Source organism: Oncorhynchus clarkii, chromosome 7, assembly GCF_045791955.1.
Source record: "Oncorhynchus clarkii lewisi isolate Uvic-CL-2024 chromosome 7, UVic_Ocla_1.0, whole genome shotgun sequence".
Lineage (NCBI taxonomy): Eukaryota > Metazoa > Chordata > Actinopteri > Salmoniformes > Salmonidae > Oncorhynchus > Oncorhynchus clarkii.
This window is the reverse complement of record NC_092153.1, coordinates 31464185-31484216: the sequence shown is the minus strand read 5'-3', so window position 1 is coordinate 31484216 and position 20032 is coordinate 31464185. Positions and strand designations below refer to the sequence as shown.

General features: G+C 43.6%; 1 protein-coding gene across 1 annotated transcript in view; it reads right to left on the bottom strand.

The window, feature by feature from the left end:
* Positions 1–20032, bottom strand: part of LOC139413194 (receptor-type tyrosine-protein phosphatase T-like) — a 497128-nt gene that overhangs the window by 310115 nt on the left and 166981 nt on the right. The window contains exons 4-6 of the mRNA XM_071160294.1: positions 5859–5940; positions 4899–5014; positions 4004–4178 (exon numbers count right to left, since the gene is read on the bottom strand). Coding sequence (XP_071016395.1) covers positions 4004–4178; positions 4899–5014; positions 5859–5940 — 373 coding nt within the window. The remainder of the gene's footprint in view (positions 1–4003; positions 4179–4898; positions 5015–5858; positions 5941–20032) is intronic.

Below are 20032 nucleotides of genomic sequence, written 5' to 3'. Positions count from 1 at the left end.
GATTTGATCTTTCAACATCCACTTTAGCTTGTTGAATAGATTTGGTCACATGAGAGACATTCCTTCCCTTCTTCCATCATCAGCATAGGGAAGACCCAATACCCCTACTACATTCGAAGACACATCGTTAATCATAATATTGAACAAAATAGGACTGATAGCACTGCCTTCAGGAATACCATAGGCATCAGATAAAATCAGATAAATCTCAACATCAACTGTTCAGAGTAGTCTGTGTGATACAGGCCTTCATGGCTGAATTGCTGCAAAGAAACCAATACTAAAGGACACCAATAAGAAGAAAGGGCTTGCTAAGGCCAAGAACCATGAGCAATGGACATTAGACCGGTGGAAATTTCAAATTGAAGATTTTTGGTTCCAACCGCCATGTCTGTGTGAGATGCGTTGTGGGTGAACGGATGATCTCAACATGTGTATTTCCCACCGTAAAGTATGGAGGAGGAGGTGTTATGGTGTGAGGGTGCTTTGCTGGTGACACTGTCTGTGATTTATTTACAATTCAAGACACACTTAATTAACCAGCATAGTTACCACAGCATTCTGCAGCGATACACCATCCCATCTGGTTTGCGCTTAGTGGGACTATCATTTGTTTTTCAACAGGACAATGACCCAACACAACTCCTGGCTGTGTAAGGGCTATTTTACCAAGGAGAGTTATGGAGTGCTGCATCAGATGACCTGGCCTCCACCATCACCTTACCTCAACCCAATTGAGATGGTTTGGGATGAGTTGGACTGCAGAGTGAAGGATAAGCAGCCAGCAAGTGCTCAGCATATGTGGCATATACTCCTTCAAGACTGCTGGAAAAGCATTTCGTATGAAGCTGGTTGCCAATAGTGTGCAAAGTTGTCAACAAGGCAAAGGGTGTCTACTTTGAAGAATCTAATATACAGTGCCTTGCGAAAGTATTCGGCCCCCTTGAACTTTGCAACCTTTTGCCACATTTCAGGCTTCAAACATAAATATATAAAACTGTATTTTTTTGTGAAGAATCAACAACAAGTGGGACACAATCATGAAGTGGAATGACATTTATTGGATATTTCAAACTTTTTTAACAAATCAAAAACTGAAAAATTGGGCGTGTAAAATTATTCAGCCCCTTTACTTTCAGTGCAGCAAACTCTCTCCAGAAGTTCAGTGAGGATCTCTGAATGATCCAATGTTGACCTAAATGACTAATGATGATAAATACAATCCACCTGTGTGTAATCAAGTCTCCGTATAAATGCACCTGCACTGTGATAGTCTCAGAGGTCCGTTAAAAGCGCAGAGAGCATCATGAAGAACAAGGAACACACCAGGCAGGTCCGAGATACTGTTGTGAAGAAGTTTAAAGCCGGATTTGGATACAAAAAGATTTCCCAAGCTTTAAACATCTCAAGGAGCACTGTGCAAGCGATAATATTGAAATGGAAGGAGTATCAGACCACTGCAAATCTACCAAGACCTGGCCGTCCCTCTAAACTTTCAGCTCATACAAGGAGAAGACTGATCAGAGATGCAGCCAAGAGGCCCATGATCACTCTGGATGAACTGCAGAGATCTACAGCTGAGGTGGGAGACTCTGTCCATAGGACAACAATCAGTCGTATATTGCACAAATCTGGCCTTTATGGAAGAGTGGCAAGAAGAAAGCCATTTCTTAAAGATATCCATAAAAAGTGTCATTTAAAGTTTGCCAGAAGCCACCTGGGAGACACACCAAACATGTGGAAGAAGGTGCTCTGGTCAGATGAAACCAAAATTGAACTTTTTGGCAACAATGCAAAACGTTATGTTTGGCGTAAAAGCAACACAGCTGAACACACCATCCCCACTGTCAAACATGGTGATGGCAGCATCATGGTTTGGGCCTGCTTTTCTTCAGCAGGGACAGGGAAGATGGTTAAAATTGATGGGAAGATGGATGGAGCCAAATACAGGACCATTCTGGAAGAAACCCTGATGGAGTCTGCAAAAGACCTGAGACTGGGACGGAGATGTGTCTTCCAACAAGACAATGATCCAAAACATAAAGCAAAATCTACAATGGAATGGTTCAAAAATAAACATATCCAGGTGTTAGAATGGCCAAGTCAAAGTCCAGACCTGAATCCAATCGAGAATCTGTGGAAAGAACTGAAAACTGCTGTTCACAAATGCTCTCCATCCAACCTCACTGCGCTCGAGCTGTTTTGCAAGGAGGAATGGGAAAAAATTTCAGTCTCTCGATGTGCAAAACTGATAGAGACATACCCCAAGCAACTTACAGCTGTAATCGCAGCAAAAGGTGGCGCTACAAGGTATTAACTTAAGGGGGCTGAATAATTTTGCACGCCCAATTTTTCAGTTTTTGATTTGTTAAAAAAGTTTGAAATATCCAATAAATGTCGTTCCACTTCATGATTGTGTCTCACTTGTTGTTGATTCTTCACAAAAAAATAAAGTTTTATATCTTTATGTTTGAAGCCTGAAATGTGGCAAAAGGTCGCAAAGTTCAAGGGGGCCGAATACTTTCGCAAGGCAATGTATATATATTGATTTGTTTAACACTTTTTTGCTTACTACATGATTCCATTTGTGTTATTTCATAGTTTTGATGTCTTCAATATTATTCTACAAGGAGAAAAGAGTAAAAAATAAAGAAAAACCCTTGAACGAGTAAGTGTTCTAAAATTTTGGACCGGTAGTGTACTTTAAAATGGCAGGTGACACAATTACTGAACGGAAACACCCATGTCAATTAACCACTTCGATTTGTTGTACCAATAGAAACAAGGAACACTTAACAATATTATTATTTGACCCTGCTGGTCATCTATGAACTTTTGCACATCTTGAAGAACAATCTCGCCTTAATGGCCAATTATTATTAGAATCTCCACCCAGCACAGCCAGAAGAAGACTGGCCACCCATCAGAGCCTGGTTCCTCTCTAGATTTCTTCCTAGGTTGCACTGAGTGTGCTATTCCACAAATAAATTAGTCAATGTACTGTATGTATGATGAGGCTGAGTAATACATTGTTCACGCCATTCCACATACCTTTTAACCCAGGACCAAATTTGGGAAACTCTGAGCTAATCAACTCTTAAACACCAAGGATGCTAATCAAACACCGGGGATGAGACCAGTGGACACAGTAGCCACGAGTCACCAATCCAGGCCTGATGCACTACAAAGGCCCCTGGCTAAAGGCCCACAGGTCTGAGCCAAGAAACCAGGTGCACAAACAACTCAAGGTTAGGCAGTCTACTCTGGCTTCCAGGTGCATCACAGGAGTGATTTAGTGCCAGCTTCTGCTAAGCAGGGCCATCTTGCCCCTGTTCCCCACACATATAGGCACTGAGCGGGAATCAAAGTACCAGATTAGCGGTTAAATATCAGCATTAAAGGTTTGTTTGGCTAGGCAAACCACCCGGGGTAGGAATAATGGCTGGCTGAATCTGGACAGGATGGGAGGAGGGAGGTAGGAAAAGAGCGAGAGAGGAGGGGGAAGCATGTTTTTCTGAGCCATATATCAAGAAGTGCTCCTTTCTGAGGGGAGAAGTGATAGAACAAATATATAAGCTATTTCCGATTATTTACAGTGCACTGTCAATTAATCCACTCTTTCTTAGAAGAAAGCGGAGAGTGTGCCCACCCGCCTATCCTACAATACCCAATGACTACCCAGCAGTCTACGCTATCTGTGAAGCAACCCTTGTTTTCCACTCCCTTAACCAAAATGTTCTCTTTGTTTCTGTTCAAGGCAAAGTTAGTATGCATTAGTAAATGGGAGAAGGGGGAAATAGTGGAATGGAATGCACACTGCTGATGGTGGCTGAAATAATGAGGGGTTTGCTGCTCAGATGACTGTGGAGGAACCCAGCGGAGTTCTGACTGACTGGTAATAGCCTGGTATTAGGGTAGCCTAGCGTTAGCCTAGCCGGTAGTCTAGCCGTTAGCCTTTACCTGCACGCTTTTAGCAGGTAAGCCGTTAGTACGTTAGCCGTACCTTTGACGATTAGCTCTGCGTAGTTGGAGACCCCGGAGCCACCATCGGAGCGGATGACACAGCGATAGCGGCTGGTGCTTCTCTGAGACGTGTCCCCGACGCTGACGGTGGCCGAGAAACGCCGGTGGTTCACCACCCGCGTCACCATGAGGGCTGTGTCTTTACCATTCCACTGCTGTAGAGAGAGAGAGACAGACACTTTCTTACTAACACATTAGTCACATTATCATGTCAGTATGGTAAAAAAGGACAAACTCCACATATGGACATTCAAATCTGTTAACCAAAGAAACCAGCAGCATGGTTAATGTTTGTCAGAAACTGCAACTTTTTCACAGCACTTTTTCCTTACGATATAAACACGACTATAACAACCTCCCAAAAGTAATTTATTCTAGCATGTACCTGATACTTTTTTTCTGCCCTGGATACTACTCCATTGCAAATTCCATTACTATAAGATGAAAACATGCTAGTGCAGTACATTGGTGGCTGATAGAGAGGCAGTCGTCCATATCAAAACAACACTTTATACTCAGGGCACAGATTGTATGGATATCCCCACAGAGTTTATACCATTACAGTGTTTGTGCAAGTACAGCAAGGAACTGGACCATGCTGTAAGTGTCATTTCACAAGGGTGGGGTCATAACATTGCAACAGAAATCAACTAAAATGCCCTGTGTATTTTACATGATTGAAAAAGCTACAGAAGCTAGTCACTAAAGGTGGATGCATCCACAGCTCCATCTATGAATTTGAGATTGGTTACTTCTCCAGCCCCATCCCTCAGGCACGGCTGCCATCTGTTATTTTTCTAATTAAAGATTGCAGATTTAAGGTGAGAGGGATAAGATGGATGACATCTATAGTGGACCGAAGGGAAGCAACTCGCCTGTAGCCACAGTTGGTCGTGTTGTGACCACTTCCCCCCGGCGGTACACTGGAAGGTGGCGTTCTGGCCCACATTCACCTCCACATTCTGCAGCCGCAGGAAGTGAGGTGCTTTCCCTGCAAAGGGGCAGGAAACACACTCAATACAATGACTAGGCATGCATAAGCACAAACACATACTGTATCAACTGTTTGACATGCATTGAGTAATTGAGAAAGCTGAGTTATGTGAGGAATAAAGAAAACAAATGCACACAACATTAAATTACCAACAAAACAGTGTTTTGTAGATCAGTGTGTTTTTTCTTTTTGTTCTTAAATCTAAAGTTAAGATTTCAGATCACCTTTCCTTCCCTTCTGTAGAATTGTCTCCCCTGGTGTGCTCAGTACACACTAATGTCCAGCTGAAAAGCAAATGAACCGAGGCTGCTCTGTATGGCATTGAAATGGCATTGAAACGGCATCTCCTAATCTCATTTTCACCGCGCCTAGAAATGTAGGCCTAATAGTGTAATTATTGATCATAATTGATCATTTCAATACGAGAATTTATCTTGACGTTAATTTCCCCCATTGAAGAAAAAAGCCGACTGGATTCCTTTACTCTGCAATTTATTTACCTTTACTTCCTAATCTTATTTGAATTCAGCACTGAGTGCTCTGTCCTAATTCCCAGGGAAAGCTCTAAGTCTAAGTACAGAAAGAGAAAGAAAGAAAGAAAACACATATAGGACACTGAGTGCCTTGGAGGAGTCCAAAGATGTGAGGCAAAGACATTCTGTCAGCTTTGAATGATGAAGGCCCTGAGTTTGTTCCTTCTTCTGTGCTCCACTATCTACCTCGTCCTCCCTCTACTCCCCTCGGTCTGTGTGTCCCCCACTCCCAAACACACATACACACACACAGCCTGCTAGACAGGAGTGTGAGACCAGATGATGCTCCATGGGGTAGTGTCACTTACGGCATGGGTGGGCCAACACTCGGACCTCGTCCACCGCGATGAACCCTGGATGGCCCTGTACGGATACAGACTCGAATATCACCTACCACAAAGGGGGAGAGGAAGAGAGATGGGCAGAGATGGGAGTGGGGAGAGAGGAGAGAGTGAGAAACACAATTTGTACAGGCATTTTTCGTTACCCCTGCAAAACTCATCTGGACACCCTGCAAGAATGGCATCCACAATGCTGTCAACAACATTCACCATCTCTAACTACACACCCTTCAAAATGAAAGCTTGTCGCCACATTGACAGCAGCTCTTTCCATTGGGACAGCTGCAGCAATATATTCAAGTAATAATTAACAAACAATACAGGCGGATTGCTGCTGCTGTTCACATATGGGCCTGGCAGAATGTGCAGACCAGTAGAGCAGTGCCATGTGCTCGGGACATGTGGGACTCACACAGGGCTCTCGGTGAAGGCTGCCAGACTGGGAAGAGGGACTCAGGCCTTCAGGTCTCTGTGGCTAGATAGAGACAAATACGTATTTCACATTATAGGGCCAACCCGAACCCGACTCTGATATTTTATTTTCACATTGTCCTTTCCAGCACGTTACTACAACTGTGTTTGATGTGTAACCAGGCCAGCCCAGTACAGCTTGGCTTGGCTCAGCTCGGCTTGCTCATCAAGCTGAGCTGACAAAGGTAAAAATCTGTCGTTCTGCCCCTGAACAAGGACATTAACCCACTGTTCCTAGGCTGTCATTGTAAATACGGATTTGTCTTAACTTACTTGCCTAGTTAAATAAAGGTTAAATAAATAAATAGGACAAGAGAGAGGGCTGGAGGTGGAGAGGAACCTCCTTCCACAGGTATTGTCAGGTGTTTTAGTCATAGCAAAAGCCTCCAAGGTTGTTGCTTTGCTCATAATAGGTTAGGTTTGCTGGAAATAACTAAATGGGTAGCATTTTATACAGAATGTTAAACACCAGTCACAACGTCAACAGTGAAGAGGCGACTCCAGGATGCTGGCCTTCTAGGCAGAGTTGCAAAGAAAAAGCCATATCTCTGACAGGCTAATACACACTGGACAGAGGGACTCTGCCTAGAAGGCCAGCATCCCGGAGTCGCCTCTTCACTGTTGCCGTTGAGACTGGTGTTTTGCGGGTACTATTTAATGAAGCTGCCAGTTGAGGACTTGTGAGGCATCTGTTTCTCAAACTAGACACTCTAATGTACTTGTCCTCTTGCTCAGTTGTGCACCAGGGCCTCCCACTCCTCTTTCTATTCTGGTTTGAGCCAGTTTGAGCTGTTCTGTGACGGGAATAGTACACAGTGTTGTACGAGATCTTCAGATTCTTGGCAATTTCTCACATGGAATAGCCTTCATTTCTCAGAACAAGAACAGACTGACGAGTTTCAGAAGAAATTCTTTGTTTCTGGCCATTTTGAGTCTGTAATCGAACCCACAAATGTTGATGCTACAGATTCTCAACTGGTCTAAAGAAGGCAAATTCTCTTGTTTCTTTAATCAGCACAACAATTTTCAGCTGTGCTAACATAATTTCAAAATAATTTTCTAATGATCAATTAGCCTTTTAAAATGATAAACTTAGATTAGCTAACACAACGTGCCATTGGAACACAGGTGTGATGGATGCTGATAACGCCTATGTAGATATTCCATAAAACAATCTGCCATTTCCAGCTACAATAGTCATTTACAACATAAAAAATTGTCTACACTGTATTTCTGATCATCAAAATGTGGTTTTCTTTCAAAAACAAGGACATTTCTAAGTGACCCCAAACTTTTGACCGCTAGTGTATATGCATTTTTGTATTAATTCAAAAAATTAAACATTAAAAAATTAAACATATTATTTGAGTCAATACATGCTAGAATCATATTTGGCAGTGATTACAACTGTGCACCTTTCTGGGTAAGTCTCTAAGAGCTTTCCACACCTGGATTGTCTATTATTCTTAAATAAATTCTTCAAGCCCTGTCGTTGGTTGCTGATCATTGCTAGAAAGCTATTTTCAAGTCTTGACATATATTTTCATGTACAGCTGTGAGTCTTTCTGTGTATGTCTCTATGAGCTTTGCACACCTGGATTGTACAATATTTGCACATTATTATTGCACATGATTTAAGTTGGTTGTTGCTAGACAGCCATTTTCTAATCTTGCCATAGATGTTCAAGCTGATTTAAGTCAAAACTGTAACTAGGCCACTCAGGACTATTCCATGTTGTCTTGGTAAGTAACTCCAGTGTATATTTGGCCTTGTGTTTTCCATTATTGTCCTGCTGAAAGATGTATTGGTGTCTGTTGGAAAGCAGACTGAACCAGGTTTTTCTCTAGGACTTAGCCTGTGCTTAGTTCTATTCATTTGATTTTATCACCCCAAAAATGATTTAGTCCTTGCAAATGACAAGCATACCCATAACATGATGCAGCCACCACCATACTTGAAAATATGAAGAGTGGTACTCAGTGATGTGTTGTGTTGGATTTGATTCCAACCATAATGCTTTGTACAGTAATCAGGACAAAAAAGTAATTTATTTGCCATTTTATTTGCAGTTTTACTTTAGTACCTTATTGCAAACAGGGTGCATTGTTTCAACTCATTTAGGTTGGTATTATGGCATATCTCAAATGTTGTTGATCCATCCTCAGTTTTCTCCTATCACAGCCATTTAACTCTGTAACTGGTTTAAAATCACCATTGCCCTCATGATGAAATCCTCTCCATCAACTGAGTTAGGTAGGACACCTTTATCTTTGTAGTCTCTGAGTGTCTTGATACACCATCCAAAGTGTAATTAATTACTTCACCTTACAGATAATTGTATGTGTGTGGTACTGAGATGCGGTAGCCATTCAAAACTCATGTTAAACACCACTATTGCACACTGAGTTAGTCCATGCAACTTAGTGTCTGACTTGTTAAGCACATTTTTACTCATGAAGTTTTTTAGGCTTTCCAAATCAAATGGGTTGAATACTTATTGAATCAAGACATTTCAGCTTTTACTTTTCTAATAATTTATTACAATTTCTAAAAACACAATTTCACTGACATTATGGGGTGTTGTACAGAAGAGTATTAGCACCAAGTGAACATAAATAATAAATAAATGTTGATGGGTGGTGGTACTTTGATAGTTTCTGTTCTTGCATGGATAGTACTTTAAAAACGTGGGAACATTTCGAGAATTATCTCAATTACATTTCGAGAATCAGGTCAAAATTTAGAGAATAAAGTTACAGTTATACTTAAAGATTAAAGTAGTGGATTTAAAGTAGTGGATTTAAGTAGTGGGTTAACTCCCTGTCTTCATGTTGCTATGTGTGCCACTGTTGAAATGCCGACAGTTAGATAACCTGGTGAAACTATACTTTAAAATGGGCTTTAGTAACAAGGAACTAATTTCTCTTTTAGCACATGATAACCACATTATTATAAGTAGGCCTATTAGGACCTGAAAGAAGTTGTGCCACAGATTATTTTCAGAAGGAGGAAACACATTCGGATGATATATTTTGTGTGGTTGGTTACATACATAGGAAGAGACAGGTGGGTTGTGTCTGTATACAGGTGTGTGTGTGTATGTGTGTGTGTGTGTGTGTGTGGGGGGGGGGGGGGGGGGAAGTCTAATACACTTGTTCAAACAGGCATCACACACAAACAAACACACACACACACGGTATCCCCAAAGCAATACCATTCTAACGGCCATGGTGCATTGTCAGACTACGATGGAGTTGAGGTCAGGGCTCTGTGCAGCCCAGTCAAGTTCTTCCACAACAATCTCGACAAACATTTTCTGTATGGACCTCGCTATCTTCAAAGGGGCATTGTCATGCTGAAACCGGAAAGGGCCGACCCCAAACTGTTGCCACAAAGTTGGAAGCACAGAATTGTCTAGAATGTCATTATATGCTGTAGCGTTAACACTACCCTTCACTGGAACTAAGGGGCCTAGAAAACCATGAAAAATAGCCCAAGACCATTATTTCTTCTCCACCAAACATTACAGTTGGCACTACGTATTGCATGGGGCAGGTAGCATTCTTTTGGCATCCGCCAAATCCAGATTTGTCGGAATGCCAGATGGTGAAGTGTGATTGTTCACTCCAGAGAATGTGTTTCCACTAGTCCAGAGTGCAGTAGCGGCGAGCATTACAAATCAAATCAAATTGTTATTGCGGGTGTAGTGTTCCTAGCTCAAACAGTGCAGAGGTATTTAACAATTCACAACAATACACAAATATCAAAGTAAAATAATGGAATTAAGAAATATAAAAATACTAGGATGAGCAATGTTGGAAGGACATTTACAGCATACAGTCGTGGCCAAAAGTTTTGAGAATGACACAAATATTCATTTTCACAAAGTCTGCTGCCTCAGTATGTATGATGACAATTTGCATATAGTCCAGAATGTTATGAAGAGTGATCAGATGAATTGCAATTCATTGCAAAGTCCCTCTTTGCCATGCAAATGAACTGAATCCCCAAAAACATTTCCACTGCATTTCAGCCCTGCCACAAAAGGACCAGCTGAGTCAGTGATTCTCTTGTTAACACAGGTGTGAGTGTTGACGAGGACAAGGCTGGAGATCACTCTGTCATGCTGATGGAGTTCAAATAACAGACTGGAAGCTTCAAAAGGAGGGTGGTGCTTGGAATCATTGTTATTCCTCTGTCAACCATGGTTACCTGCAAGGAAACACGGGCCGACATCATTGCTTTGCACAAAAAGGGTTTCACAGGCAAGGATATTGCTGCCAGTAAGATTGCACCTAAATCAACCATTTATCGGATCATCAACAACTTCAAGGAGAGCGTTTGAATTGTTGTGAAGAAGGCTTCAGGGCGCCAAAGAAAGTACAAGCGCCAGGACTATCTCCTAAAGTTGATTCAGCTGCGGGATCGGGGCACCACCAGTACAGAGCTTGCTCAGGAATGGCAGTAGGCAGGTGTGAGTGCAACTGCACGCACAGTGAGATGAAGACTTTTGGAGGATGGCCTGGTGTCAAGAAGGGCAGCAAAGAAGCCACTTCTCTCCAGGAAAAACATCAGCGACAGACTAAAGTCATTTTCACTTGCCACTGCCTTTCCGATTGTTTGGGGCATCCGGAAAAAAGCTTGTCCGGAGAAGACAAGGTGAGCGCTACCATCAGTCCTGTGTCATGCCAACAGTAAAGCATCCTGAGACCATAATTGTGTGGGGTTGCTTCTCAGCCAAGGGAGTGGGCTCACTCACAATATTGCCTAAGAACACAGCCATGAATAAAGAATGGTACCAACACATCCTCCGAGAGCAACTTCTCCCAACCATCCAGGAACAGTTTGTGACGAACAATGCCTTTTCCAGCATGATGGAGCACCTTGCCATAAGGCAAAAGTGATAACTAAGTGGCTCGGGGAACAAATCATCGATATTTTGGGTCCATGGCCAGGAAACTCCCCAGACCTTAATCCCATTGAGAACTTGTGGTCAATTCTCAAGAGGCGGGTGGACAAACAAAAACCCACAAATTCTGATAAACTCCAAGCATTGATTATGCAAGAATGGGCTGCCATCTGTCAGGATGTGGCCCAGACGTTAATTTACAGCATGCCAGGGCGGATTGCAGAGGTCTTGAAAAAGAAGGGTCAACACTGCAAATATTGACTCTTTGCATCAACTTTCATGCAATTGTCAATAAAAGCCTTTGACACTTATGAAATGCTTGTAATGTTATACTTCAGTATTCCACAGTAACATCTGACAAAAATATCTAAAGACCCTGAAGCAGCAAACTTTGTGAAAATTATTGATGGCTATTTAACAGTCTGATGGCCTTGAGATGTTTTTCAGTCTCTCGGTCCCAGCTTTGAAGAACCTGTACTGACCTTGCCTTCTGGATGATAGTGGGGTGAACAGGCCGTGGCTTGGGTGGTTGATGAACTTGATGATCTTTTTGGCCTTCCTCTGACATCGGGTGCTGTAAGTGTCCTGGAGGGAAGGTAGTGTAAATCCTTCCTGTTTGGCCCTGTCCGGGGGTATCATCGGATGGGGCCACAATGTCTACTGACCCCTACTGTCTCAGCCTCCAGTATTTATGCTGCAGTAGTTTATGTGTCGGGGGGCTAGGGTCAGTTTGTTATATCTGGAGTACTTCTCCTTTCTTATCCGGTGTCCTGTGTGAATTTAAGAATGCTCTCTCTAATTCGCTCTTTCTCTCTTTCTCTCGGAGGACCTGAGCCCTAGGACCATGCCTCAGGACTACCTGGCATGATGACTCCTTGCTGTCCCCAGTCCACCTGGCCGTGCTGCTGCTCCAGTTTCAACTGTTCTGCCTGCGGCTATGGAATCCTAACCTGTTCACCGGACGTTCTACCTGTCCCAGACCTGCTGTTTTCAACTCTCTAGAGACAGCAGGAGTGGTAGAGATACTCTTAATGATCGGCTATGAAAAGCCAACTGATATTTCCTCCTGAGGTGCTGACTTGCTGCACCCTCGACAACTACTGTGATTATTATTTTAGGCTGGGTTTCTGTACAGCACTTTGAAATATCAGCTGATGTACACAGTGCTATATAAATACATTTGATTTGATTTGATTAGTGTGCTCCCGGTGATGCAGCCACACAGGTTGCTTTCAATTGTGTACTGTATTTGTAAAAGTTTGTGAGGGTCTTAAGGGCCAAGCCAAATGTCTTCAGTCTCCTGAGGTTGAAGAGGCACTGTTGCACCTTCTTCACGACACTGTCTGTGTGGGTGGACCATTTCAGATTGTCAGTGTTGTTTACACCGAGGAACTTGAAGCTTTTCACCCGCTCCACTGTGGTCCCGTCGATGTGGATAGGGGTGTGCTCCCTCTGCTGTCTCCTGAAGTCCACAATCAGCTACTTCGTTTTGTTGACGTTCAGGGAGAGGTTATTTTCCTGGCACCACTCCACCAGGGCCCTCACCTCCTCCCTGTAGGCTGTCTAGTCATTGTTGACAATCAGGCCTACTACTGTTGTGTCTTCAGCAAACTTGATAATTGAGTAGGAGACATGCGTGGCCACGCAGTCATGGGTGTACAGTGAGTACAGGAGGAGGCTGAGCATGTACCCATGTGTGGCCCCTTTGTTGAGAATCAGGTAGTGGAGGTGTTGTTTCCTACCTTCACCACCTGGGGCGGCCCGTCAGGAAGTCCAGGACCCAGTTGCACAGGTTGGGGTTCAGACCCAGAGCCCCTAGCTTGATGATGAGCTTGGAGGGTACTATGTTTTTATAGTCTGAGCTATAGTCAATGAACAGCATTCTTACATAGGTATTAGTATTGTCCAGATGGGATAGGGCAGTGTGCAGTGCTATGGGGCGAAAGTCAATTAGTTAATTTACCTTTGCTTTCTTGGCTACAGGAACAATGGTGGACATCTTGAAGCAAGTGGGGACAGCAGACTGGACACCACTCCAGCCAACGTTTTGCATTGCGCATGGTGATCTTAGGTTTGTGTATGGCTGCTCGGCCATGGAAACCCATTTCATGGAGCTCCTGACGAACAGTTCTTGTGTTGCTTTCAGAGGCAGCTTGAAACTCGGTAGTGAGTCTTGCAACCAAGGACAGATGATTTTTACGCGGTACATGCTTCAGCACTCGGCGATCCCATTCTGTGAGCTTGTGTGGCGAAACTCTGTAGTGAGTCTTGCAACCAAGGACAGATGATTTATAAGCGTTTCAGCACTCGGCGGTCCCATTCTGTGAGCTTGTGTGGCGCACCACTTCGCGGCTGAACCTTTGTTGCTCCTAGATGTTTCCACTTCACAATAACTGCAATTACAGTTGGCTGGGGCAGCTCTAGCAGGGCAGAATTTAACAAACTGACTTGTTTTAAAGGTGGCATCCTATGAAGGTGCCATGTTGAAAGTCACTGAGCTCTTCAGTAAGGACATTCTACTGACAATGTTTGTCTATGGAGATGTCATGGCTGTGTGCTCGATTTTATACACCTGTCAGCAACAGGTGCGGCTGAAATAGCCGAATCCACTGATTTGAAGCGTTGTCAACATACTTTTTTACATACAGTGTAGCTGAGACAAAATAGCATACAATGGAGACAATCCTCTTGTTTTGGGATAACCTATGCATCCTTTATTCCTCCCATCCTAGAAGACATCACCAATAGATGGATAGTGAAAGGAGATATTACGCTGGGCTACCAACCAAGTCACATCAGTGATTATTTCATTAGAGCCTATATAGCCTATCATCATATATCTAATAGGTCTTTATTTAGACCAATGATTATTTCAAGAAAGGGAGAATCCACCCATGAATATATTCAAACATCACCTCAGATTAGCTGCTTTGTGCATTCAGGAGTTTTCCTTAAATTGCCTTCATCCCACAGACATGCTTGCTTTAAACCCCTGCTTCGTTGTTTATTCTTCGGCTAGGTCTATAATTGACTTTCCCTTGCCTACTGTAATGTACGATTAGCCTACAGGTTAGGGTACTTCATCTAGTTGGCCGCTATAGGTTTATAATGGGCTGCAAAATAGCAGTGATGTAGCGTATTTGGAGCGCAGCTTGACATGGGACGCATACACACGCATACCTCTTCCATCTCCACCAGGATCCCAAGATAATATGTTTTATTGGGTGTGCTCACACAGTCAACTAGCCTATAGTTGTTAGAAGGATAGTTACCATAAGGGGGAAATACTACTGTTAGTAAAGCACCATGGATAAGGTCGGTAATAGTTTACATTATGTACAGATTGTTTGCACAGGTGTTTTGCAATGTGTTCGCCTAGGCTACGCAGCAGAAGATTGTGTAGTGAATTTAGAGGGCACACTGTCAGGGACTCCAGTTCTCCACGGACTCCAGATCTCCAGGGACTCCAGACCTGGGACTCCAGCCCTGGGACTCCAGCCCAGGGACTCCAGCCCTGGGACTCCAGCACAGGGACTCCAGCCCCAGTTATTTTAGCAATCAGTGAAAGTTTTTTGATTGTGCTAATAATTCACCATGGCCGTTAGAAGAGTGTTTGCCTATAGTCTGAATACGACTTTCCCGAAGAAGATCCTCTGTTTTGCCCACCACCCAGTACAATGGGTCGGATCCCAGCCGGCGAACCAAAACAACGTCGCCGTAAAAGGGGCAGACGAAGCGGTCTTCTGGTCAGTCTCCGGAGACGGGCACATCGCACACCGCTCCCGAGCATACTACTCGCTAATGTCTAGTCTCTTGACAACAAGGTTGATGAAATCCTAGCAATGGTAGCATTCCAGAGAGACATAAGAGACTGTAACGTTCTTTGCTTCGCGGAAACATGGCTCACTCGAGACACGCTATCAGAGTCGGTACAGCCAGCTGGTTTCTTCACTCATCGCGCCGACAGAAACAAGCATCTTTCTGGTAAGAAGAGGGGCGGGGGGATATACCTTATGATTAACGAGACGTGGTGTGAGCATAACAACATACAGGAACTCAAGTCCTTTTGTTCACCTGACTTAGAATTCCTCACAATCAAATGTCGACCTCATTATCTACCAAGAGAATTTTCTTCGATTATAATCACAGCCGCATAAATTCACCCCCAAGCAGACACAGTGATGGCCCTGAACAAACTTTATTTGACTCTATGTAAACTGGAAACCACATATCCTGAGGCTGCATTCAATGTAGCTGGGGATTTTAACAAGACTAATCTGATAACAAGTCTCCCTAAATTCTATCAGCATATCGATTGTGTTACCAGGGCTGGTAAAACCCTGGATCATTGTTATTCTAACTTCCGCGATGCATTAAGGACCTCCCCCACCCTCCTTTTCGAAAAGCTGACCACGACTCCATTTTGTTGCTCCCTGCCTAAAGACAGAGACTAAAACAGGAAGCTCCCGCGCTCAGGTCTGTTCAATGCTGGTCCGAACAATCGGATTCCACGCTTCAAGATTGCTTCGATCACGTGGATTGGGATATGTTCCGCACTGCGTCAAACAACAACATTGACGAATACGCTGATTCGGTGAGCGAGTTTATTAGCAAGTGCATCGGCGATGTCGTACTCAGAGCAACTATTAAGACATTCCCACACCAGAAACCGTGGATTGATGGCAGCATTCACGCGAAACTGAAAGCGCAAACCACTGCTTTTAACCAGGGCAAGGTGACCGGAAACATGACCGAATACTAACACTGTAGCTATTCCCTCCGCAAGGCAATCAAAAGCTAAGCGTCAGTGTAGAGACAAAGTAGAGTCACAATTCAACGGCTCAGACACAAGAGGTACTTGGCAGCGTCTACAGTCAATCACGGATTACAAAAAGAAAACCAGCCACATCGCGGACCAGAATGTCTTGCTCACAGACAGACTAAACAACTTCTTTGCTTTCTTTGAGGACAATACAGTGCCACTGACATGGCCCGCTACCAAAACCGGTGGACTCTCCTTCACTGCAGCCGACGTGAGTAAAACATTTAAACGTGTTAACCCTCGCAAGGCTGAAAGCCCAGACAGCATCCCCAGCCGCGTCCTCAGAGCATGCGCAGACCAGCTGGCTGGTGTGTTTACGGACATATTCAATCAATCCTTATCACAGTCTGCTGTTCCCACATGCTTCAAGTGGGCCACCATTGTTCCTGTTCCCAAGAAAGCTAAGGTAACTGAGCTAAACGACTACCGCCCTGTAGCACTCACTTCCGTCATCATGAAGTGCTGTGAGAGACTAGTCAAGGACCATATCACCTCCACCCTACCTGACACCCTAGACCCACTCCAATTTGCTTACCGCCCCAATAGGTCCACAGACGACGCAATCGCAACCACACTGCACACTGCCCTAACCCATCTGGACAAGAGGAATACCCATGTGAGAATGCTGTTCATCGACTACAGCTCAGCATTTAACACCATGGTACCCTCCAAACTTGTCTTCAAGTTCAAGACCCTGGGTCTCGACCCCGCCCTGTGCAACTGGGTACTGAAATTCCTGACGGGCCGCCCCCAGGTGGTGAGGGTAGGTAACAACATCTCCACTCCGCTGATTCACAATACTGGGGCCCCACAAGGGTGCGTTCTGAGCCCTCTCCTGTACTCCCTGTTCACCCACGACTGCGTGGCCATGCACGCCTCCAACTCAATCATCAAGTTTGCAGACGACACTACAGTGGTAGGCTTGATTACCAACAACGACGAGACGGCCTACAGGGAGGAGGTGAGGGCCCTCGGAGTGTGGTGTTAGGAAAATAACCTCACACTCAACGTCAATAAAAACAAAGGAGATGATCATGGACTTCAGGAAACAACAGAGGCAGCACCCCCCTATGCACATCGACGGGACAGTAGTGGAGAGGGTAGTAAGTTTTAAGTTCCTCGGCGTACACATCACAGACAAACTGAATTGGTCCACCCACACAGACAGAGTGGTGAAGAAGGCGCAGCAGAGTCTCTTCAACCCCAGGAGGCTGAAGAAATTCGGCTTGTCACCAAAAGCACTCACAAACTTTTACAGATGCACAATCGAGAGCATCCTGTCGGGCTGTATCACCGCCTGGTACGGCAACTGCTCCGCTCACAACAGTAAGGCTCTCCAGAAGGTAGTGAGGTCTGCACAACGCATCACCGGGGGCAAACTACCTGCCCTCCAGGACACCTACACCACCCGATGTCACAGGAAGGCCATAAAGATCATCAAGAACAACAACCACCCGAGCCACTGCCTGTTCACCTCGCTATCATCCAGAAGGCGAGGTCAGTGCAGGTGCATCAAAGCAGGGACCGAGAGAGAGACAGAAAAACACCTTCTATCTCAAGGCCATCAGACTGTTAAACAGCCACCACTAACATTGAGTGACTGCTGCCAACATACTGACTCAACTCCAGCCACTTTAATAATGGAAAAATGTATGTAAAAATGTATCACGAGCCACTTTAAACAATGCCACTTAATATAATGTTTACATACCCTAAATTACTAATCTCATATGTATATACTGTACTCTATACCATCTACTGCATCTTGCCTTTGCTGTTCTGTACCATCACTCATTCATATATTTTTATGTACACATTCTTCATCCATTTACACTTGTGTGTAACGTAGTAGTTGTGGAATTGTTAGGTTAGATTACTCGTTGGTTATTACTGCATTGTCGGAACTAGAAGCACAAGCATTTCGCTACACTCGCATTAACATCTGCTAACCATGTGTATGTGACAAAAAAAATTGATTGGATTTGATTTATTGCCTTAACTCCCTTATCTTAGCTCATTTGCACTCACTGTATATATACTTTATGTTTTATTTTTTTCCACTGTATTATTGACTGTGCTTTGTTTATTCCATGTGTAACTCTGTGTTGTTGTATGTGTCGAATTTCTATGCTTTATCTTGGCCAGGTCGCAGTTGCAAATGAGAACTTGTTCTCAACTAGCCTACCTGGTTAAATAAAGGTGAAAAAAAACAGGGAGCCAAGGAGACATGCAATTAACCAAATCCCCTACATTAATGTTGAAATATAACTGCAACTATATTTTCAATATGTCGACTTTATTCTCAAAATGTTGACTTTATTCACAAAATACCTATTTTTGAGTTTATATTGCCACTCCTTGCTTGCACACGCTTTTTCAGATCTGCCCACTAATGTTCCATTGGATTGAGGTCAGGGCATTGTGATGGCCACTCCAACACCCTGACTTTGTTGTCCTTAAGCCACTTTGCCCCACTTTGGAAGTATGCTTGTTAACAAGAAATTTGTAAAGTGGTAGAAAAACAAGTTTGAATGACTCCAACCTAAGTCTATGTAAACTTCTGACTTGCATGCATATTTTGTATTGTTGCATCTAGGCTACTTTACCCTTCTCTCTCTCGGCCATTCCTCTCACCAGTTGTATTTGGTATTTATTAGGATCCCCATTAGCCGCTACAAAAGCATGACCTACACTTACTGGGTTCCACATTAAACATGACATAATCAGGATTACATGTAATCCGTTACATGTAAGGGATTACAAAAAAATGGTGATTGTAATATGTTATGTTACCTGCACAAATATTGTAATCAGATTACATTTTCTTTATTTTTAAACTAGATGATTACTTTTAAATTCAGAAAGAATGTTTGCGGAAAAAAATCTTTGACACATCTCTGTTTTCTCAATGACATTCAAATCAGCATTGAAAAAAGGCGCAAGTCAGAGACCACTATGATGACGCACCAAATGGGTTTGATGGATCGCGGGAAAAGAGCAGGAATAGACTTTTGTAGGTTACAGTCCAAGCTGTGTCTTCCAATGGTGCGACTGCTGTCGGCATTCAATCACTATCCAACTTGAATAAATCAATTCAAATTTAATTTGTCACGAATACAACAGTGAAATGTTTACTTACAAGCTCTAACCAATAGTGTAAAAAAGGTATTAGGTGAACAATAGGAAAGTAAGGAAATAAAAACAGTAAAAAGACAGTGAAAAACAGTAGCAAGGCTATATACAGTAGCAAGGCTAGATACAGACACCGGTTAGTCAGGCTGATTGAGGTAGTATGTACATGTAGATATGGTTACAGCAGAACAAAAGAAAACAAAAAGTCTATGTACAGTGAGCGCAAATGAGGTAAGATAAGAGAGTTATCTAGGCCATGGTGGGGAAGTAGTATATATAGCAATATATTTAGTAACAATATAGCAATTTAAACACTGGAATGGTAGATGTGCAGAAGATGAATGTGCAAGTAGAGATACTGGGGTGCAAAGGAGCAAGATAAATAAATACATACTGTATGGGGATGAGGTAGGTAGATAGATGGGCTGTTTACAGATAGGCTATGTACAGGTGCAGTGATCTGTGAGCTGCTCTGACAGCTGGTGCTTAAAGCTAGTGAGGGAGGTATGAGTCTTAGATTTTTGCAGTTCGTTGCAGTCATTGGCAGCAGAGAACTGGAAGGAAAGACGACCAAAGGAGGGATTGGCTTTGGGGGTGATGAGTGAGATATACCTGCTGGAGCGCGTGCTACGAGTGCGTGCTGCTATGGTGACCAGTGAGCTGAGATAAGGCGGGGCTTAACCTAGCAGAGACTTGTAGATAACCTGTAGCCAGTGGGTTTGGCGTCGGGTATGAAGCGAGGGCCAACCAACAAGAGCGTACAGTTCGCAATGGTGGGTAGTGTATGGGGCTTTGGTGACAAAACG